Source organism: Varanus komodoensis, unplaced genomic scaffold, assembly GCF_004798865.1.
Source record: "Varanus komodoensis strain SLA01 unplaced genomic scaffold, ASM479886v1 scaffold7_3, whole genome shotgun sequence".
NCBI classification, from domain to species: Eukaryota; Metazoa; Chordata; class Lepidosauria; order Squamata; family Varanidae; genus Varanus; species Varanus komodoensis.
The window spans coordinates 7632173-7655831 of record NW_025336480.1 but is presented as its reverse complement, the minus strand read 5'-3'; the positions used below and the strand labels follow the sequence as shown (position 1 = coordinate 7655831).

General features: G+C 42.1%; 1 protein-coding gene across 6 annotated transcripts in view; it reads left to right on the top strand.

Annotated features, from left to right (window-relative positions):
* ARHGAP26 (Rho GTPase activating protein 26) overlaps positions 1–23659 on the top strand; it is a 304078-nt gene that overhangs the window by 98903 nt on the left and 181516 nt on the right. For all 6 annotated transcript variants that reach the window (XM_044454232.1, XM_044454230.1, XM_044454231.1 and 3 more), the window contains 5 exons: positions 3114–3224; positions 6989–7093; positions 8730–8859; positions 9795–9895; positions 14861–14955. In XM_044454232.1, the coding sequence (XP_044310167.1) occupies positions 3114–3224; positions 6989–7093; positions 8730–8859; positions 9795–9895; positions 14861–14955 (542 nt within the window). The remainder of the gene's footprint in view (positions 1–3113; positions 3225–6988; positions 7094–8729; positions 8860–9794; positions 9896–14860; positions 14956–23659) is intronic.

The following is a 23659-nucleotide window of genomic DNA, read 5'->3' as shown; positions in this document are numbered from 1 at the left end:
GACACAGCTGGTGGATCAGTCGAAGTTGTAGGAAAGCGCTCCTTGCCACCACTGCCACCTGGAACTCCAGTGACAGCTCTGGGTCAAGGAGTACCCCCAAGCTGCGGACCCTGTCCTTTAGAGGGAGTGCTACCCTGTCCAGAACTGGGTCAAAATCACCTACCTGGATTTTTATACTTCTCTAGCTTTATTCTGTGACCTATTTTAATTCTCAAACTGTAATCTCATTGCTTGTTTTAAGATTGCATTATTTCTTGTTGTGAGTCATTCTGATTACTTTGTTACAAAGAGGCCTATAAATACATTAAGCAAATAAATAACTATTTGTCCTCATCCACAGGGCCTGCTGCAGCTGCTCTCCTTTCCTTAAAAAAACAAACAAAAAACAAATGTAGTCACATCAAATGCAGTATTAAGATCAGTGTGATGTATTATTTGGCCTCACATGAAGATTTTTAACAATGAAGGGGTGGAGTAAGTTGTAAAATGAAATATGAAAACCTTTAAATAAGTTTCTTGTATTGATTTGAACTGACCAGCTAATTACTTCGCTGCATTGCAGTGCTGCTATAAGAACACAAAAACAGCCATGCTGGATCAGACCAAGGGCCTGTATCTGCCCAGCATCCTGGAAAGCTCACAAGCAGGACATGGGATAATAGCCCTCTCCTACGGTTCTTTCCCAGCCACTGCCTCTCGTCCTGGAGGTACTAAATAGCTTCTACCCATGGGTAACCTTATCTTTCCTGAATTTGTGTAGCACCCCCACCTTTTCTTTTTAAGGTACCCATCCATGCAATAATTGAATACTGGAGCCACCTCGTGGACATGTTTGATATTAAACTTTGTTTCAGGTCCTTTTTGTAATGGAAGGGATTTTAGCACTTTTAACCAGAATGCAGGTTTGACCTTCTCGTTTTTATAAACAAGTCAGTGTTTGATACTTTAGAGCGCCTGGTGGCCTTTCACAGAGGCCCTGACCACCCGATTCTTCTATTTTTAGTATTCCTCATGGGAGAAACCCACCTTGATTGCATTAGCATCTTTAGGTGCAGAACTCTTCAGTTTCTTGCTTTAAGTTCAGAATAGGGTGGCCCAAATATGTGCAGCTTTCATATAGACAGAGGAAGCTGCATGTTTTCCAGCTTGAAATGCCTGAAAATCATTGAACCAGGATTTCGGAAGGGGAAGCAGGCCAGAACAGTGACATATGAGTGTGTGTGTGTGTGTGTGTGGAGGGGGGGTTGTTTGCAGTGATTTCAGAGGAATGGGTGCTGTGCTCCATTAATACATGCAGCTGCTTCATGGGTGTGTCTGGCTCCGTCCAAGGCAGTGGTTCGTGTGCTGAATGCTCAGAGTATTCACTAGCTTGCTGATATAGGCCAAACATCTGGGGGAATGGAATTTATTTATTTGCTAACAAAGACACTAATATGGCCCATTTTACTGATTTCACTGAGAGTATCTCACAGTTTACATGCTGGATCTCTGAGAACATGCCTCACTTAGTGGCACAGCAAGGGGTGGTTTAGTGGCTACTGCAGCCTCCCCTAGTGTGATGCCCTCCAGATGTTTTTGGAGTGCAGCTCTCAGCAGCAGCAGCAGGTAGCACAGCCACTGATAGGATTTGTAATGCCAGACATCTGAAGGGCACCAGGCTGAAAACGTTTGCACCAATTTGCTGTGTAAATGCAGGAAACTCTGGTTTAGTCCCCACCTTGGCTGTGCGATATTCCACTGATATTATGTCAGTGAGCTAACCATGGAGAATAAAAAGGAGAGTATGCACATGCCCTTTGGAGGAAAGTAAGGATTAAACTTGTCATGAATCACATTTGATTTAAAATCTTCCTGTGAAGGAGAACTGCTAACAGCTTTTGTAGAATGGTTAATCTGAGCACTAAGAATGATAATACTGGTGTATGTCTTGCTATCATTTCCTAAACTATAATACTGCTCAATATCTTATAACCAAACAATTTTCCAAACAAAAATACCACCTTATAAATTTCACTTTTCCCATTGTCTACTATCTCTGCAGCTTTCTCACATGCTTTGAATCAAGGGAAGGATCCTAATATTCTACTTGCTCCCCTCCAACCTAAATCTCATTCTGTTTTTTGTTTGTGGAGAAGAAAAATTAAAGCAGACTTACCTTTTTTTAAAAAATTGGAAGTGTTTTACAATATTTAATTCTTATTCAAGAGCTGATTGTTTATCCTTCATAATTTTGTGTTGGAATATATATATTCATTTGCTTTTCCCTGCAGTTTGTCAACCTTACCCAATGGTCTCCATATTATTCAGTGCACGCTGGTTTAGTTATCTAAGCATTAAGACAGTTCTGTTTCCCATGCTCTTTAATTTTTGGTTTTCTTACTTTCATGATGCCCTCCTCAACAACTTTCTTGAGGAAGATGCAGTAAACTAACATTACAGATTCAGTGTGTCTCATAATACTTCTGAAGACTTGTGATATGAGTCTCAATTAAAGGAATGAAGAAGGAGAATGGGAAAGTGTGCTGCTTATGCTAAACCAATAGAATGCAAATTTTATTTTTTTAGGAACTTCATCTATGTGTCTTCCAAGAGTGAATATGTTCACTCTTGACATATTTTCCTTGAAAAGTGTGTGCTCTGCAGAGGTTCCTGGAGAACATTCTTGGGTCCATATTAGGGCCAGGTGGTTTTCCAGGATTCTTGGGCTTCACTGGTGACTAGCCAGAACTGAATGCACAAAGAGAACAGACCCAGCCCTATCCCGTAGCTGTATGTGACAGGCATAGGTGGGAAGCTGAAGGAAGCTTCTCAGCCATCACCAAACATCACCATCACTGGGAGAACACTTGATAAGTTTTAAAGGAATCACAGGGTTTCTCAGATCACTGCTGTATTCTCCCATAGATGCTTGTCAGCTTTGTGTATTTACTCACCATTAGCGATTGGATGAGAAAGCTTATTTTTCCTATAAACTTGGCAGTATTTAGCTGTTTTCTGTCTAGTGTTTGAGATGTGAATACACTTTTTTTGAGAAAATAGTACAAACAAGCAGGCTTTGTGTAATCTGCTAATAGCTGCTTTCTATCTTTTTTAATCTACATGATGACTGACAGGCAGACATCCAAGTGGACCTGGTTCGACAGCACTTCTATGAAGTCTCTCTTGAGTATGTCTTCAAAGTACAAGAAGTTCAGGAAAGGAAGATGTTTGAGTTTGTCGAGCCGGTAAGTAAGCATGTGTGTGCTACATTTACACCTTGCTTTTTTCCTGCAAGGAGCCCAAGGTGGTGTATGTGATCCTCCTACTTTCCATTTTATCCTCTCAGCAAGGTTGAAGCAAATGGGCCAGTCAGGGATTCTCAGCTCTAAACTCACACAGTGAACTTCATGGCTGAGTGTGGACTTGGCCCTGAGTATCTCCAATCCCAGTCCAGCACATCAACCACCATGCTTCGGTGGCCCTCAACAATGTATACTTTGGAAGGCAACAGCCAGTCCCGACAGGAGGCCCATGTATGTAGCTTTAATTATTTGAAAATACCAGGTACAGAACCTGGGAGCTTTCACACCCAAAGCATATAATCTACCATATGGTCTTTTCATAGCACGTGTGTGCCATTAAGCTGCACTGTACACTGCTGTATACTATTTTATGCTATAATACAGATAGCTGACACGCTCCCTTTACCACTGAATCTCAATAAGCTGCTTCATGCTCAGTCGTCCCATGGGGCCATTAGCCCAGTACTCCTGGCACGGATTGGCAGCAGCTCCCCAGAGTTCCAAGCAGATGTTTTTGTGCCTTGCTCAGTGTTGATGGGGACCGAACCCACAGCCTTCTGCACACAGTGCCTGTGCTCTAGCCTGAGCCAGGGTCCCTTCCCATCGTTTCAGCATTGTTCCTTCCAAAACATCAGCTAGCAGCAGCCACAAAATTTCCTGACAGTTTAAAAACATTTGTGAGGGAGTTACCAAGTGGGCATTCATCATAGAGCAAGGAGTACTTAGGACTCCTGCGAGTCCCTTGGACTGCAAGGCGATCAAACCAGTCAGTCCTAGAGGAGATCAGCCCTGACTGCTCTTTAGAAGGCCAGATCCTGGAGATGAAACTCAAATACTTTGGCCACCTAATGAGAAGGAAGGACTCCCTGGAGAAGAGCCTAATGCTGGGAACAACTGACAGCAAAATAAGGAGGGGACGGCAGAGAATGAGGTGGCTAGATGGAGTCACTGAAGCAGTTGGTGTGAGCTTGGGTGGACTCTGGGGGATGGTGGAGGACAGGAAGGCCTGGAGGAGTGTTGTCCATGGGGTCGCGATGGATCGGACATGACTTTGTGACTAACAACAACAGCAACACTGAAGCACCTTCCATTTTCTCATAAGCAATGAGACAGTGGTTTAAATTTGAACAGGGCCACAAAGGCAACCCTCAGTGTTCCCGCATTCAAGCTGAATGGGACCAGCTTCCTTGTATGGTGGTCCTTTGTCTCTGAGGCATGTGAATATTACAAATGTGGGTGTTGACTGCTCCCCTTTTTTCCCTCCCTCTTCTTTCCCATGTTTGCTTTATTAATGTACAGTTGATCTTACGGTATTTTATTGTAAACCACACAGAGAGCCTTTTGGGCTATGGAGCTGTATATAAGTGTTCAAAATAGATATATTTAACACAGTGGCAAGCATCATGTTCTTAGGAAGTGCTAGTCTATATCAGCTATCTTTTTAGTAGAAAGCTGCTCCTGTATTCAGAAATGTTATCAGTTACCAAACCTATCTGCATTGTAGACCTTTATATTCTGAAACACATTTTTTAAAAACAGAATGATTTGCTCTTTATTTCTTCCAAAAGCAATTAAATAAAAATGAGCATAGTTAATTATTTTCTTCAAATGTGATTTCTGTGACTTTATCTGTACTTTTATCTCCATTGCTTCACAGTGAAAGGAGGGTAGAAACCCCTTCCTCCCTCCCGCCCTCCCTCCCTCCTTCCCTCCCTCCCTCCTGGAGCTTTGAAGGAATTTAATCCATAGTGCTCTACTAGAAGATAAGAATATTATTTTATATCATATTTGCATCTGACATGCCCATGGCAGTAGCCATTGCAGTATTGTTACAATTTTGAGTAACAGAGGACTGAATATCCAATTCCACCCTCCAGAAAATTTATGCCCCCTGCATCCATGGGTGTATGTGAGAGAATCATTAACTTCTGGGGCAACTGGGTGGGGGAATGAAATTCTGGCACCTTTTGTGGAGGGGCTGTCTAGGCCCAACGTCCCCCCCCCCCCCCCGCTTAAACATCCTTGCTGCTGCTTTGTGGCTGCATTCCTAAGCCAGAATGCCAGGGTTGGTGCTTGGTGGATTGTTTTTAAGATAATGAAAAGAAAAACTCTGTCACTCACTTTCGGTATGAACACACCACCAAGGTTTTAGAACCCCACCCCCAAGAAAACTGACTCAATTTTCAGTAGGAATTTGTCCCCAATTCAAGAACCCCCCGCCCCCAAAGTGTTAGTGTATATGCAGTTGATGTGTTTGTATTTTCACATGTGTAGCACATATGTTTCAGTAACACAACACACCCAATTCTCCAACAGCTTCTCTCTTTCTCCCCACAGAATTTTGCCCAAAACACTCCCCCCCTGCACCCCCTGGAAACACACACAAGCTCAGAGAGCAGGCACAGGCACTCCTAAAAAGATATACCCCAAAACACAAAAATCAGCAACCACCAGAAAAATCACCCAACACACTCAGGCCTTCCAAAACTTCCTGTAGACAGCATGCACTTTTTTGTTTTGTTTAGTAGCAAAGTCATGCCGAACCCATCACGACCCCATGGACAACATTCCTGTAGGCTCTCCTGTCTTCCACCATACTCCTTGGAGTCCACCCAAGCCCACACCCAGTACCCCATCTAGCCACCTCAACCACTGCCGTCCCCTCCTCCTTTTGCCATCTATTGTTTCCAGCATTGGGCTCTTCTCCAGGGAGTCCTTCCTTCTCATTAGGTGGCCAAGGTATTTGAGTTTCATCTTCAGTATCTGGCCTTCTAAAGAGCAGCCAGGGTTGATCTCCTCTAGGACTGACCGGTTTGATCGCCTTGTGGTCCAAGGGACTCGCAGGAGTCTCCTCCAGCACCACAATTCAAAGGCCTCAATCCTTTGGCGCTCAGCCTTCCTTATAGTCCAGCTTCCACAGCCATATGCACAAATCACCAAAAGGTTCACAGAGAAGCAAGGAATGAGCACCGCCTTCCAAACGCTCCCTGTTGCCATCATCAGCCTGTGTAGTGTACCATGCAGCAACAAGTTCCCTTTTCCGCCATTCTTTTGAAAGGGCAGTTTGAGCAGCTGACTGAAAATCAAAGCAGGCCTCCCGATTGCTCCTCTCTAGAATTGCCTGTGACTACTGGAGTGATCACATCACCTAAGGTGCAAGGTGGCTCTGGGTGCCAGATGTAGACAGCGTGCTGGAGAAGGTACTCTAGACTCCTGCTTGGATTTTTGCAATTAAAGTCAAAGACTTGCAGAGATCAAAACGTCCAAGAAATTGTCCACCGCTGTCCAAAATTGTCGTTCATGTCTGTCTAAAGAGAGCTTTATGAAGTGCCAGAAGCTGCACAATGGCACATACTACTTGCAACAACACTTGGTTTTCTTTAAGCTGTTGTGCAGCTCACGGCCAGACTTGTTCACAGTGGGGCATGCTTTCAAATGAATGTGTTCAGGGTTGCAACTTTGCAACACTATTGTGTTACTTTCATAGAAGTAAGTTGCATTGATTTCAATGGCACTTGCTGTCTGGTAAGTGGAAGCGATTGCAGCTGTTTCTTTTCTCTTTGGATGATGTGTTCAGGGCTTTAAAAAGACAGGATGACTGTAGCGAGAACTCTCTACCAGCTTAAACAGACGCCATTGAGAGGAGTGGGTCCATCTTCATCCTCATTTAACCACTTCTGCTTTTCTCTCTGCCTTCTCTTCTGCAGCTGCTGGCATTTCTGCAGGGACTCTTCACATTCTACCATCATGGCTATGAGCTTGCGAAGGATTTCAGCGATTTCAAGACAGAGCTGACAATCAGCATACAAAATGTGAGCACTGATGGAAATACTTGTCAGAAACAAAGAACCTTTATTGCGGTGCTAGTCCTAGCTCTGTTCAACAAGCAGGTTTTGACGTCAATGAGAAGCTGAATATGTATAATGACAAGCAACTTGCTCCCCCTATGGACAGTGGTAAACATGATGACCTAGCACTGAATACAATAACTGGGTTCCCATGACACAACAACCCATAGAAGGTCTTCCCCAGGCCACCTTCCCCAGGCAGCAAGCCACCCCCAAACCCCATGAGTTATTGTTAAAGGTTGTAGTATCCACAGTAAATTGTCATGTCATTCAAAGGCAGCTGACTCCATCGCAGGTATGGAGAATCAATTACTGAGATACATGGCACGAGTGCCAAAAAAACCCTTGCTAATCTTGCCAAGTAACTCTTGGGCAACTGCTCTGGATGACTCTGCATGGCATTTGGGGACAGTCAGTAGTGGCTTCCTGTATGATCATGAGCCATGTTTTGCTCATGCTAGCTTTTCCTCCTTTCCCCTTCTTATCCACAGAGATTGTTAAAGAGATTGCTTTTGTGATCCCTGTTTTGACAGCCATTGACAGCTCCTTCAAAGTGCCAAAGTGACACCCTGCATTTTACTTACATTTTAGTTAAACAACATCTCATGTTTAAACATCATTTTTTGCTTTAGGACAACTTAGTTGCCTTTGGGATATCAGCAGGAGGGAAGGAGGAGACCAACAGATTGTCTGCTGGTGCACCATGAATTGTTTTGCCAACAACGAACCCACTGTGGCTTGTTGTCAGGGAAGTTTGTTGTGATGTGTGGAAAGTACCTGATAGCCACAGTTAGGGTTTGCATATGAGTCATTGTTGAAACATATGTTATTGAGTTGTTTGAACCAGGCAGGTTAACAAAACCTGGTTTATTAACCATGAACAACCCATGGTTTATTGTTGGATTCTGAACTGTAGCTTGTTTCTGTTTAACGAACTACGATTATTAGCACTGATGAGTTCAGGCAATGTTTCACCAGCAGTCCATGGTTAAATGACAACCCACACACAAGCCATACTCAACCCACACTCAAGGATTCTCATATTGCCTGAACCCACAGCTTCAATAGCCACTTGTTTGCTTCTGTTTTATGAAAGCTGAAAGCCACATGCCCTTGTACATCTATGCTTACGCGTGCTATAATTTGAGCAAGCATTTTAAACATTTCTGGTTTCTTCGGAAATGTGACATCATACATGGCTGTAGCTGGCAGAAGTTGATACTTGTGACTTTTAGTCTTTGCTCCTTATGTATGTGGTATATATCATAATGCAGAGCCAATGTGAGTGGTGGACTGAGACTTGGGAGATCTGGGTAATAAGCTCACTGGGCATCTCTGGGCTAGTCATTGAGCCTCAGCCTGACCTACCTCACAGGCTTGTTGTGAAGATAAAATGAAGAGGAGAAACGTGTGCCAGGCCTTGGCTTTCTTGCAAGAGGGAAAAAGGCAGGCTATAACTGTAATAATAGATATGTAAATAAATAGAAAATGGCTTGTGGTTCTGTCTTGAGCCAGTTCTGCTTCTCATGCAGTAGTAAACACATTTTAAGACCTTGAAAAGGCTACCTTACACCCATTTTGCTTTCTATTTTAAATACAGACAAGAAACCGGTTTGAAGGCACAAGATCAGAGGTTGAGTCCTTGATGCGGAAAATGAAGGAGAATCCCCATGAGCACAAGAACATCAGTCCTTACACTATGGAGGGCTACCTCTATGTCCAAGAAAAGCGTAAGTGCTTTTATTTTGATACCCTGTATTTGCCCCATAGGGGAGTGTGGAAGTGACAAATCAGCAGATAGCAGTAGTTTTTTTCAGTCAGGAAAAGGGCAATGGTTGAAGTTAAGTGGACAGAGCTTTTGAAAAATGTGAATTTTTAGAAAGACAGCTATTTGTTGGTAATAATATTTTTTCTCTCTCTTTCTCTCTGACCTGTTCTGTACTATTAAGCAACCTACTTAATGGCGACCATGGGTTGCATGAGGAGCAAGCAAATGTGCTACCTTTTTCCTGCTCACTTGCTTTCCCTTTGCATCACATCCCTGGCTTATTATCTGTGTTGTCCAAACTGGAACTCTGTTAGGACAACTCTGTTGCTCCTGTGTTAAACTTCTGGGTAGTTCTTCCTGTAGCAACCCAGAGTTTCTGGTCTGAATGTCATAGAGATCAATCCAGGCAAGTTCAGGAAATTGGGCATGAGAAAGATGGCTGCTTTGGGTTCTCATTCTCGGGGCTGCTGGCTGAGCTTCAAAAATCAGAATCAGAATGTGGACGTGAAGCAGAACTGGGAGAGTCTGGGAATGCTGGCCAAGCTGAGACACCAAGATGAGAAAAGTGGAGATGCTTATTTCAAGGCCAGACTCCACAGGTGGCAGGCAGTCCCTGGGAATAGCCAAGTTTATAAATTATTGAAGCTGCTGCCTGCTTAATTCAATAAGATTGCTGTACACACAAACTTTTGAATAAAGTTAGTTACCTTTGTGTATCTCCCAAATTCAGCAAGTTGGATACAGAACTACCGAAGCCCCTTCAGCAACATTTGTTCTCTTTCCAGTAAGATGTGCATGCATTCATGACTGAGTTACATATTGCATACTCTATATTCCATAGGGCATAATTACATATTCTATATATTAAATGAAATCATTCATTTCAATTCTGTGTAGGACATTTTGGGACGTCCTGGGTAAAGCATTACTGCACGTATCAGAGTGACTCTAAACAAATCATTATGGTGCCATTTGACCAGAAGTCTGGTGGAAAGGGGGTGAGTGAATATTCAATACATCTTGCATTTGGACAGTTTTGGGATTATGGTTACTATGCTCAGTCTGAATTTCGGAAGGGACTGTTAAGTCAAGCCAAAGTTGGTACTTTGAAAGTTCTGCTGCATCATGCACACCCAAATGGATGGAAAGGGGTATCCTCCCATTAATTGCAATATTTTTTGCATTTTCTAAAATTATCCTTTCCCTCTTAGTTCTGGGAGGAATGGGGGGAAGGAAAGGCTAACTGCAGACTAGCATAGAGGAAGGGCCCAATTCGGGGGCATCCCTGTTGAGCGCAGGGCTTTCTCTGCCCCACCCTTGGATTGCTAGAACCACCCACCCTCAGTCTGCTAGAATCTTACCTCCCTGCTGGTGGAGCATTTCTCATCTGGCAAAAGTGCATCTTTGTTCCCTCCTGAAAGTCAGCATGGTGGAATGGTTAAGAGGGTGGGACTGGGACCCAGGCAAACTGGGTTCTAGTCCTCAGTTAGCCATGGAGCTCACTGGATGACTTTGGGCCAGTCACAGACTGTCAGTCCAACCTACCTCACAGGGTTGTTGTGAGGATAAGACTAGGAAGAGGAGAATTATGTAAGCTGTCCTGAGCTCCTTGGAAGGAAAAAAGAGGCAGGTTATAAATATAAGAAATAAATAATCCTAATTGTGGCCATCCAGCAGAGAGTTACGCTGTGGGTCTTTAGGTTGTTGGGATGCCTGACTAGTGATAGAGAAGCTGCACAGTCAGGACATACCCCAATTCCTGAGTTTAATTTTTTAAAATTATAATAATGTTGAAAGTGAGCCCTTCCGAGCAGACTGCTGCTGGGATTGGCTAATCTAGTTGGGGAAATAAATGTGACAATCAAGAGATGAATCAGTTTTCAGCTCCAATTACTATTGCTCTAAATATATTCAAACTGATTGCCAAATAATTATACTTGAATATTTCTAAAAACAAAATAGTCCATTCTTTAAGTATATGAACACACTACTTCATATTTGTATCATCATTCTTTTTCCCAAGCAGCTGGTAATCAAGGATATGCTCCTTCTGTAGTTGGGAGTTCTCTTATGAGCGATCATGGTAATGAACATCACACAAAAGGTCCTCCTGCTGCAGCATCTTGGAGGACTAGGCCCTCTTCCAAGAAACAGTGTAAATAGTTCATGCAAGCTTTGTCCTACTGCCAACTCAGGTATTTCTGCTAAAGAGCGAGCATTCAGACCAACCTGATACACTGGAAAGGTTTGCACAGTCACAGAGGAAAAGTAACCCATGGCGGCTTATTTTCTTTCCCTATGTGTGTGTGGAAAAAAACTGGTCACGAGTCTCCTAATTAGCATAATTACTCTTGCTGGGTGCATCTTGTCATGACATCAGAAGAGCCCTGGAATCCAGGGCAGATTAAGGTGGTTTGTATACCACACCAGCCAGCCACCTCCACCAGTTTCAAGCTTCGTGACAACCCAGCCTGATGAGGATAATTATACTCATTAGGCAGTATGTGATTGCCATGCATGTGGGGGAGGATAAGGGTTCATGGATTATTTTCTCTTTGTGATCATGCAAACCCAGCCACTGAGTCTCTAGCCTGTGAGTGAAGTTCCACCATATTTAGATAAAAGACATACTTGGGAAGTGAAGGCTAAAAGGGGACAGGATTGTGTGTGTTCTTTCTTTCTTTCTCTTTTACACACACACACACACACACACACACACACACACTCTTACTTCTTCAAGCAACTGGTAATTATTAGGATTATAATCAGGTTGAAGGGGGAATTTAACCCTCCCATTTTGGATCTCTTTTCTGGAGCTGGTATTTGAGTTGGAGTGAAATCCTCTATTAATTCCATTTGATTTTCCTTGGCTGAAACCCTGCAGGTCAAAGGGGCAATTAAATCATAGTTGGTATCTTATCTCTTCCTAGGGACTGACTTTGTTTTGACAGCCTGCTAGCCATTGCGGATTAATTAACCCTTGAGGAATAGCAGTGCATTCCAGCCAACATTGTGGGTATATACAGCCCTGAAATGGAGATTGTCATGTCACGCAAACCCTGCTGCCAGGGGTTATTTAAGGACTAAAACGCACTCCCAGAACTTTGCATTGGACTATGAATTATGTGAGGGTGGTTTAGCCTCATGATGGTGGCTGGCATGCCCTGCAGGGCCTTTCAGAAGGTTACCTTGCCCATAATGGCTGCCAGGACACTCAAGGCAGGTATGCATGCCAGTGTATACATGTACATATTAAGGATGGGTCAACAAGTGATGTTTGAGATCACTAGGATTCTTGGAACATAGTCTTCCCACTTGCACCTCAATTCCTTTATGTATTTGTGATCTCTGCTTGTACAATCAAGACATGTGTGCAAACTGAGCAACAATTAAAGGAAATTTGTGCAAATCACAAACAATGGTACAAATTTCCTTCATACTTCTCTTCATGATGCCTGAACCTTGAACTATGGTTAAAATTCTGCCTGCTTAGAACATAGACTAAAATGGGGTAGATTCAGCCGCAGAGGAAAATTAGGAAATTTGTGCAAATTGAACTGCAGATCAGAAGTGCCACAAACATGAGTATGTGTTCAACAATTTACATAAATTTTCAGCAGATCCATTGCCTTGCTCAGGGCTTTGAAAAGCCATGCTTGCATGTTTCACAAGCATGAATGAAACTCATCTATATCTCTAATATACAGATGTGTGCATGATGTTAAAAATGTAGGTTCAGGGGTTGGGGCCTGTATGTCTTTATTTAATTCCCTTTAGGTCTACAGTTAACATATGTTCACCTAGAAAAAATTCTTACTGAGAACAGGTACACTGAAAGAAAGCAGGTTCATGTGAAAGCCTTAGAGTGCTATCTTATGGGTTTGCCATTTTTCAAATAGAGCCTTCAGGAGCCCTCTGTCGATCTGAAGCCCTACTAGCAGGAGCCATGCAAGGCAGAAGGATCAACAGAGACATTCTCTCTTCCCCTTGCTGTACAAAAGTATTTTTTTTTTACCTGAATGAGCTTCTTCTAGCTTGCTTATATTCCTTGGAGGCAGAGCTGCAAATGGGGAGGACTGAGTGTTCTGTGGGCCCTGTTCATTCCTCCTGCCTCTTCTCCCTGCCCACCTGAATGTCCCCTTCTCACCCTCCACCCTCTTCTGAAGTCACTCTTGCAACCTTGGAAGGTGGAACCACCTTGGGGATTTCTGCCGTGCCTGGAACTGGGGAAGATCCACAATCAGATCCTTCCTCTATACCCATAGCAATGTCTACAGGCATGGAGAAGAAAATCCACAACCCTCTGTGATGACCCAAAGACTGTCCAGGGCCACAGCATTGTTCTTCCTGAAGCATTTAAAATAAAGGCAGACAGATTCATTATGGTTCTTTTCATGCAAAACAGGGAGATGTCTCCAGGAAGCAGGAGGTCTCTTTTCTAAGTGAGGTGCATCATTATTTCACTTTGTTTTACCCTGTAGTATTTTATGTATTGATCCATAAGAATCTGCAGTTTTTGTGTTTTAAAAGCTTTCCAATTGCTCCTATTGGGTTAAATAAATTCTGAAGTTAAATCACTGCTTGGCATACAGCAACCCATAGTCTTTCAAGAGTACCACTACTGCCTCTCTGCTCACAGCATGATTCATGTTCAAGGAATGTTATGTTTTGTTTTTCCCCACTCAGTGGTACTTCCCTATCAGTGTAGTTATGTGGAGACCTTTTGTAGCTCCCCATCTGCGAGTCCTTTCCAAGAATCCTTGAAATAACTGAAGCTGGCAACAGAAGAGGGAAGCAATCCGATAATGTATAGGCAAGTCTAGTTTCCTTCAGGAAAGAGTTGAACAATAGGCAGAACTCAGCACTGCAGATGCGATCTAATCATTTTAAGAAAGTGGATAACTGGTAAGACTGATTCTAGTGTTTCCCACACCAACATTCTGTTACCTGAAGAGGGACAAAAGGCAGAGCTTGGTGTAAAATAGATGGAGCCCACATGCTTGTCTTTGGTGACCGCTCCTTCTGCCAACATTGTAAAGCGTGGGTGTGGATGAACGGCAGATCACTGGGCTGAAGAAGGAAGCTCCCATACCCCATGAGGTAGAGCACCTGTACTTTCACCTTTTAGTGAGTTCTGAAGTCCCAAGCCCTACACCATCTCCTGTGAAGAATGCTAGGAGAAAGAATGTTGCGCAAGGGCCTTTAATCAGTGTAGTGCCTTTAAATGCTTTGGATTGCAGCTCCTGGTTGTGGTTCATCTTGCCAAAAATCTTTTGTAAAAAACTTAGAGCAAATTCTCAGGAACCCATAGCAAACACCCTGTTAATTAGAGACAAAAGCCCATGACATCTTTTCAAACAAACAAGCATGAGCTTCCATAGACAAAGGCCCACTTCATGTTGTGAAGCTTGGCATTGTCATAAGTGGGGTTAAAGGTGGTGGTGGGTGACAAGAAAGACTGGAGGTGCCTAGGTCACTTCTGCTACTGGCCATTATAGCTAAATGGAGCCTCCAGGGAGAGAGTGTGCCACCGAACACCAGCCGTTTGGCAGCAACAGCAGGAGACTGCCGTGCTTCCCTTCAGGCCTGGCTTGTGGGGGTTCTGCTGGGAGTTCATTGGCCAGTGTCCATGCTGGCTAGGTATGGAGGGCTCCAGGTGGAAGGCGGGTGCTGGTATAGATGGATCTTCCTTCTGATTCAGCAGACCTGTCTTAAATTCTTATCTGTCTCCAGGCTGGTAGAATTCCACAGCGATGCTGCCTCTAATGCTCTGGAGGGAAACTTCCTGTGTTAGTGAAATCTTAACTTTCCTTCACCTGCTGGTTTTAATCAATGATCAACATGGGATCAAATTCTGTTTGCAAGATTAACACAACTGGTATTCAGAAAAAAAGTTATTACCATTATGTTATTTTAAGAACAATATTATAAGTGGTTTTTTTTAAATGTTCATTTTCTGCCAGGGAGAAGATGAAACCATCACCCTCAAATCCTGCACACGTAGGAAAACTGATTCCATAGAGAAGAGATTTTGCTTTGATGTAGAAGCTGTGGATCGGTGAGTTGAACTTTGCTTTGTTCTTCCCACCAGAGAGTCTTCCATATGCAAATTGCAGCTTTTAAACTAGCAATTCCTGTAACACTGAATTACCCCAAGTTCCTTTAATCCTCAAGATTTTTCACACTAAAAGATTCCTTTGTAAAAGTAGCTCATATTATAAAGTATAACAGATGGTTTCTTTTTAGTTGCACTGCGAGCTTGGGTTGATGCTCAGTTCTGTGGTCCAAAGAAGACACAATTATGGTGGGCAGTCACAGGGAAATGTGTGTCTTCCTTGGTAGCTGTATGTGCTTTCCTGCATCTGTTCGCCCAGACGTGGTGCCTGGGATAAGAGTGAGAGTATACCTCATGCTTGTGTGCGCCCATGCAGGCACCTTCACTATGGGCAGAAGAGGACGGCTGGACTGGGAAGATCTAATATTTATTTCAGTTTCACTTCTTTCTAATTTGTGTGCATGCTTGGATAAAAATCGTCAACATAGTGGTACCATAGTACCATGGTACTTTAACGAGTGGTACCATGCATATATATTGGATTTCTGCACTGTTACTAAAATGGAGGTTACTACTTCTAAAATGAGAAACTAACTTAACCTTCATTTAAAGTCTACAGCATGAACTCTTGTGTTGTTAAAAAGACACACCTGAGCATTCATTACAGCAGGACACTTTGATTTCATTAGTATGCTTACCGCCAAGCACCTGGGTCAGTATCCCAATTCTCAAAGGCTTAACCTAGGCTATTGAAAAAGGCAAAGATCCTGGAAATCAATGTTTATTGAATAAGGAGCAGAAGGTGGTGCTAGAGGAATGGCAGTGCAATGGATTCAAAGGCCATACAGCCAAGGAGGCCCAGGTAGTGGTGAAAAAGGTGGGCCTTGGGAGCTGATATAGAGACAGGATAAAAGATAATGAAACAGTACAGACGCTCTTGTCTGAATCTGAATAAATATTTAAATCTACACAGGTCTAATAGGAGCCGAAAAGTAAACAACGATACCCAAATTGAGAGAAATTGTATTTTCTTTTCAAGCAGTATGAACAAATCCTTATCTCTGAAACATTGTTTAGGAAGGAAACTTGAACTTTGGGGAATTAGTAGACAATTTATGTTAATCGTATGCAACTGAGTTATTCAAGAGCAAGTATGGTAATAGTAGTCATATTTGTAGTGACATGGAAGAAAGCCAGGAGAGGTCACCATAAGGAATTTTTACTGTACCAGTAGAATCTGCCACCCAGTTAAAAAGAGAAAGAGAACTCAAACTGGCAGTCTGCTGCAGTCATTTCTCACATGCTGGCTGGAATTCTTATGGTGATTACAAAATAAGCTGGGGGCCGGGATAATGATGCATTGGCAGTGCATTGCAGCAAGAATGGGTGTACAGAGAATGGAGCAAGTCAGACCAGGAAACACAGGCAGTCTGTTCCAGTTGCCCTGTTTCCTATTACCTACTACTAAAGCTATGGTTCTCCAGGGGCATTAGACAGATGGCATCAGTGATTCCTTGCCGCTTCTCAGCATTAATAGATGAAAATCTCTCATGTGCAGCTTCAAATGCTTTGGCTTCAGGGACCAACCTGGTGAAACCTTGGCTCTATGCAGGCATTTTATTTGCAAGCTGTTTCAATGTGTAGTAGGAGTAGGGCTGCACCAAAGGGCCCAACCTCTGAGGTTGCATGTACCAAGTGGCATCTGCCCAGTCTGGGTGTCTATACATAGAGTTGTACTTGGAAAGATTGCCATGCAATCAGGAATGCTTTGCAGTTGGGACTCAGGCCTGTGTAGGAGCCCTTATGCAACTCCTGTGTCCCTGCAAGCACACACAATGTTCACATATGTTCTAGGGACGGGGTAGCTAGTGCATACAACACAGGCGTACATGATTGTTTGGCATGGCCCCAGGCACACATTGAGTCTGTGCAGGACCAACTGCCTGAATGGGGATAATGTTGTGCTCACAATTATCCCTTGATACAGTGACTGTTACCTTATGTTAACTCTCAAATATATTCTTCTTAACCACAAATCATGTAGTTTGGAAGTTTTTTCCTCCCAAAGTAACCATCAATGTCACCGAATTAAATTCTTACTACAGTTCAGCTTTGTTTTCAAATACCTTGCATTTCCTTGGCACATTATATCTGGAAGACAGGATAGAAGGTACTCTTGGGCAAGTGTTCAAACTTGGCCATTTTTTTTTTTTTTTTGCATTTGGGGAATTTTGCTGGAAATATAACGAACAGTTTGGTTGTTTAAAGTTAGTGTCTTTTACATTTGTAAGTTTTTTAGCTGATTTTCACATACCTTTTAATTTATTAAATTATAAGTCTTTTCATGACATTTCTGTAAATGAGCACAATGTAGCATATTTTTAAGATAAATTTTAAGAAAAAAAAACTTCTTGCAGCAATATGCTGTAACAAAAATTGGATCAAGTATACTTTTACCTGAATCCATCCAAATGAAAATTACCCCCTAATTGATTTTAATTTGATTTGTTGGTTAAAATTTCTTTTATGTGAATTGTTTTGTATAAATAAATGGGAAAAGAGGGACAGTGTCCTGAAATCAGAGAACTGAAAGAATCTTTTCACAGACAAACATATGACCCAACCGCTTCTGCATCTGTGGCTGAATCATTTGTGATAAAATGGGGAGAACAAGCTTTTCCTTATAGCTGGTGGGGTGCAGCAAAGGAACTTGCACAAAAGCAGACACCTTTGTTGTGATCAGCAATCACCTTCTTTCCTTACACTTTTGTATGAGTGTGGAATTGTTGTGCATCCCTGTGTATGTCCTATACAGCCATAGGCTAGGCTGTAGAGGAATGCAGACAGCTTGCCAATGATGTAATTCCCATAAACATTGGGGTTAATGCATTTCCTTGAACTGTGTCTATGTAACTTGTACATGCCATTCTCTTGCATAGAAGCTTTCTTTTTTCAAACACAACATCTTCTCTGGATGAGTGCTTCAGAATCCTTAAAACCTTGCTGAGGGAGTATTAACATGTCTGTTTCTGTTCTAGCTTGAATAATACACTGAGATTGTTTATAAGCCAAATAATAATTCAGCCATTTAGGGTTTAAAGGTTTGTGGTTTAGCCTGCAGATGGCGGTGCTGTGTGTTTTATTAGTGTTTGATTAAGCTGGGAAATAAGTCCTGCCCACACATGTTGCACATAAGGAAAACTGCTGTTGGAGTTAAATGGAAATATATTGTGGAATTGGGTTGTAAAAAGATACCATGTGTCTTTCCTTTCAGCTTTTTAAAATCAATGTGAAAATTAATACATTTTCACAGCAAGTGATATTGTTCAGTATATTCTGTTCTCAGTCTTAACCTCATTATATATAGTCACCCACCTGGGAGGTAAGTCATCAGTCTTCAGAGTGTAGTTTTTGTATGTATGTATGTATTTATTTAAAATATTTATATGCTGTCCTGTTCGTAAAAAGCCTCAGGACGGCTTGCAGCATAAAATATAACATAAATAAATTCCCGACCCACACTGGCTGCAGTTAAAAACATAGAAAAGACAATATTAAAATTTATTAAAATATCGCTGGAATAAAAAGGTCTTAACCTGGTGCCGAAAAACAAATAACGACGGCGCCAGGCGGACCTCTCTGGGAAGCGCATTCCATAGACGGGGTGCCACCGCAGAGATAGCCCTCTGGGTACTTTGCCTCCTAATATCTTTCATGGAGGGTTCCCAGAGGAGAGCCTCTGCTGCCAATCTCAAGGGGCGGGCGGGCAAATACGGAAGAAGGCGTTCCTTCAGGTATCCTGGTCCCAAGCCATTAAGGGCTTTATAGGTAATAACCACCACCTTGAATTGAGCCCGGACTTCGATGGGAAGCCAGTGAAGCTGGTAGAGGACTGGGGTTATGTGAGAATGCCCAGTCCTCATCAGCAACCTGGCTGCTCTGTTTTGCACCATATGAAGGATCCGGACTGTCTTCAGGGGCAGCCCCACGTAGAGCGCATTACAGAAATCCAACTTGGAAGTAACCAATGCATGTGTCACTGTCGCTAGGCAGTCTTCCTCCAGGTAAGGGCGCAGCTGATAGATTAGCCGAAGTTGAAGAAAAGCGCTCCTCGCCACCACAGTCACTTGAGCTTTCAAGGACAGCTCCGGGTCAAGGAGCACTCCCAAGCTGCGGACCCTGTCCTCCTTTTGTAGGAGGCTGCAAATAAATTTGGACAGCACATTTGCATCACATAAAAATGTTAATTTCCCTTAGGATTGGTGTCTCCAAGCTGGCGCCACCAGGCTGCCTGCTCCTTCTCACTTCTATTTTCTTAGGATATTTGTAATTAAAATGGTTTAATGGGGATGCAGCTATCATGCAAAGTAAGTGCTGCCCTCCAACACCCTCTTTATTTGGGTTCATAAGAGTGGTTTCGTGTTTTGGAAGTCAGAACCCATCTTTCCTTGTACTTAAATTCTTGACCTGGTTACTTTCAGTGCGTGTCACCTGTTTACCTTCTGGTAAATACACTTTTTGTGTCCATCGTGGCAGCCATTTGTTCACACCTATTTTGCAAAATGTACCCATTCTCCAAGAAAAGTGGGAGACTCCTGCTTTAGGAAATAATTTTTTAGTTCTCAGTTGTGAAGAACAGAGAGAAAGTTTCCTCATATAACTTAGATTGTATTTTAAAATGCATAGTTTCTAACCTCTTCTTTTGTCATGATCTTCAGTGCCTGTAGTTGGTATTACTTATATACCTGGTGCAGGTGTCAACATCTTGGAAATTATCATTCCTTAACCAGGATTGTGAACAGGTCACAAGTTCACACTTTGTATTTCCCACATGTGAACCTTTTCTCCCACTTTTTCCTCTGTCCATAATTGGGGATCATTTATTGTACATGTTCTTATGTTAACCACTGCTAATCCTAACTCAAGGGTGTTCGTGTGTAGTACATGACTTGAAGTTCCTTTGAAGTTCCTTTGGGCAGAATCCCGAAGATGACTCTGCCAGCTTTGGGATGTTACCCCAGCTACTGGCATGTCCTTTGTTGCCACAAAGTTCCAGTATTAAGTGAATCAAACACAAAATTCATTTCAGGCCCCATTCTGGACAGAGCAGCTTGGACAGATTTGGAGGCTGCAGCTTCAACTGATCCAGACCCAAATTTTAATTCAGAAATTAAAATCTTTACATCTCCCATTGACTGTCAATGAAATTCAGTAAAAAAATAACTTTGTTTATCAGAATTGGATTCAATTTGCAGGCCTACTACCCCTTATGAAGTGATTATGACTACTGAGCATGAAGTAATCATATCAGATACAGGGCATTTTATGCTTCACAATTTTAAACCCTTAAAAAAGGGAACTAGTAAGTTTTTGGGAGAATGAGCTGAAATTGGAGGATTAGTTGCTCCTTCAGAGGTAATCGAACCCATCATGTTTCAGATGAATAGGTACTGAGATCTTTGTGCAAGAGCAGGCTTTACAGTTTGGGTTTTCCAGATCTTGCTGATATCCTTATGTTTTATGGACAGTTGCTATGGAGAAGATATTACAGCACAGAAGTGGCCCTACTTAAGAAATTTTCAAAATGATAGGCATTGTGAAGCAGGATGTTCACATTTGGGTCAGGGGAAGGTAAATGATTCCCTCACCATTCCATTGTGGTAACTTGTATGAAAATGGCATATGCCATACAGATTCCCCTAACGACAGAACTGAGCAGATGTCAGTAATACAGGACAGTATTAAGAATGAAAAGCAGTTTAATAGTTGTTCGTTTATCTTCTGTTCAATTGTTAGCAAAGTCACAGGAAGCACAATAGGCCAGGGATGGATGAGGTATAGAGTGTACATAGTGGCAGAAGCAAGAGGACGTGAACATCCTGCATTTTCCGAACAAGCATCCAATGTAACTCCTTCCCACAGTCTCCACAAAATCTCTTTTAATATCCCTGCTCTTGAGAAAAAGAAGTCTGAAAGCACATTGAACAGAAGTTCACAATTTCCTCCCATTCTCCCTTTGATTCTTCAGCTTTGTTAGATATTCATTTTTCCCCTTTTGATGAGCTCTGTACTGGTCAAATGCAATACAACCTGTACCTGTTCTTTTGCTGTGTCACATTTCCAGTGACCTTTATAGGCAAATGAAATCTTGAAATTATCATGTTATGGCTAATGCCTTGTAAACTTAACCTGCACGGTTGCCTCCCCACTCCCTCCACAAGCACACTTGTGCTCTAGAGATGTATAAAGGGCTATTCCTATCTGGAGGGTCATTCCCTGGGAGTGGGATGATGGAGAATTGTGGGTGAGTTGTCACCACAGCAATAGGTGGTAAATATAATTCAGCTGCAGTCTTCGTGGGTGATAGCGAAAAGGACACACTAAGTCTCAAGCTAAAAATAAAATTGGCAGAGTATCTTGATGGCTGGCGAAGAGACAATGGGTTTAAAGGCTACCTTACACCACAGCATAGGGTTCAGCATAGAGAACATGTTGATTGTTAGAATGATTCTAAATGTCCTCTGTTCATTTCTGCTGCTGCATACCTTTGTCAGCATTTAGACTTTGCAGATGGTTTTGAAAGAAGAAATAAACTAGGTTTGCTCCTCTTGTCTTCTCTGTTTTAAAGAGGTGAGATGCAGCTCATACACCTACTCATAAGCGATTTTCATTTTCAAAACCTGGAGTACAACTAAGGTTTGAATTAAAATGCTCCTTCTTTCTAGAAACTTGAAATTCCAGTCACTTGCAATGTATGAACCAGCAGGAGGAGAGAGAAGTAATATTTGAAAGGAAATATGCGGCTGATCCTTCCCTTACACAGAAAGCTCAGACCTCTGGCTAATACTTCTTCCTTGCATTGCATTTTTGATGCAGGGAGAGGAACATGTGGCCCTCCAGACATAGTTGGCTGCAATCCCATCAGCCCTTGATAGCATAGCCAGTGATGAGAGATGATGATATTTGTAGTTCAAGGGGGGACAAGTTTCCCATTCTTGTTTTAAGGGTTTCTTCTGTAAGCCTTTCAAATACCATGGCACTAGCATGTGTTGCCATCTTTATTTGTAAAATTAGTTCAATACTACAAAGAAGTACAATCATGTGGGAAATACATTTCAGATGGATAGAGAAGATTGATGACTCTCTTTACAGGATATGCAAAGTTTTCTAAGAACCTAATTGAAGGCTTTCATAAAATCACAATGGTTGTCAAGTTTTCCTAACTGATAGCGCTGTCTTTTGCTATTGATGTGATTTTGCTACTGATACTGGAATGTATCCTGTTAATACTAGGTATTTTGCCTGATAAAATACACTTATTTGTTATATTCCTTTGTAGATACATTACAAGTGAAAATAAAATATGGGTTGAAAGGTAAACATGCTCATTGATTGTGCAGTGCTCCTTCAGATTATTTAACTTCCTTGATTTTTAACATTTGGCCAAAATCTTCGGGAGAAAGCCAACTAAGATGTTTGGCTGATAGAAATACTTTTGACAGCGGAATTAGACAATATGTTTCCCCTTCCCACTTGCGGTGTCCTGTGAGCCCCCGATATCTTATCATTGCCTCATTTGTGTTCAGCATCAGATAAAAATGATCTGAACATTCAGAAGAGATTTGCCGTAATTTGAGAGCATAAAAAAGCCCCAATAGAGCATCCCAAAGGCCTGGCTAGCCCAGCACACAATGGCTAACTGGATGTCTTTGAGAAGACCACAAAGTGGACATGAGGTTGTTCTTCCATTGTTGTTCATGATAAATATGCGATAAAGACATTGACAACTGTGTTCTCCATTTGTCTAATCCGCTGCTAAAGCCATCTATTTCTTTTCCTTTTTTTGGCAAAGAGTGTCTGGCATGATCTCATCTACAATTAAGTTGGTATTCTAGAGAGGGACTTTTCTTCTGGGGTAGTTGGGGGAAAGACAGCATTTGGAGTTAATTTTCAGTACAATATTCCAAATAGATTGAAGATTAAGTGGTGTTCTCGGGTTATATTTTTCCAGAATGCTAATCCTATAAGTATCAAGTGATTTTCTGCACTGAGAGATTAACAAAAATAACACACAATATGTCTGGATTATTCGGGTCTACATGTGGCGCAAGTCTGAACAGCTTGTGTCTTTTCCTGGGGAAATTCTGTGAGCGTATGTGCACATAATTATTATGTATTTGCCATCTGAGTGGCCTTTTCTGATGCCACAGGATTAAAATTTAGAATTTTTAAGCTCTTTCTCTGTTGCATCTTTATTATTTGCAGCCTGGTGCAGAGGCCAAATGTTAGTATCTGTGATATGTGTGATTTTCTGCTGACACTGAGGGGCCATTACTCATGTGGAGTATTTAGAGTTGGCCTCATTGCAGCTTTTAGTTTTAGGTGTGTGTTCATGCATTTTTCCTTCCTGATGGCACAGATTCTTGCAGTCTTCGGTATTATCAGTCTTTTTTTTTATAGTAGATAACATGGAATCTGCTGATGACCTTCCTTATGGAACAGAAATTTTTGAATAGTGTGATCGTTGATAAGAAATAGAACATTATGAATGATGTGAACCTCAATGAGAAATAGAGGTTGATTATTTGTTTATTTAAAACATTTGTATGCCACCCAGTTGTGCCACAGTGCCTCTGGGCAGCTCACAATTACAACTGATGACCCATGTGACCTTTTTTGAGATCTGTGAGCATGAACTACTTACACC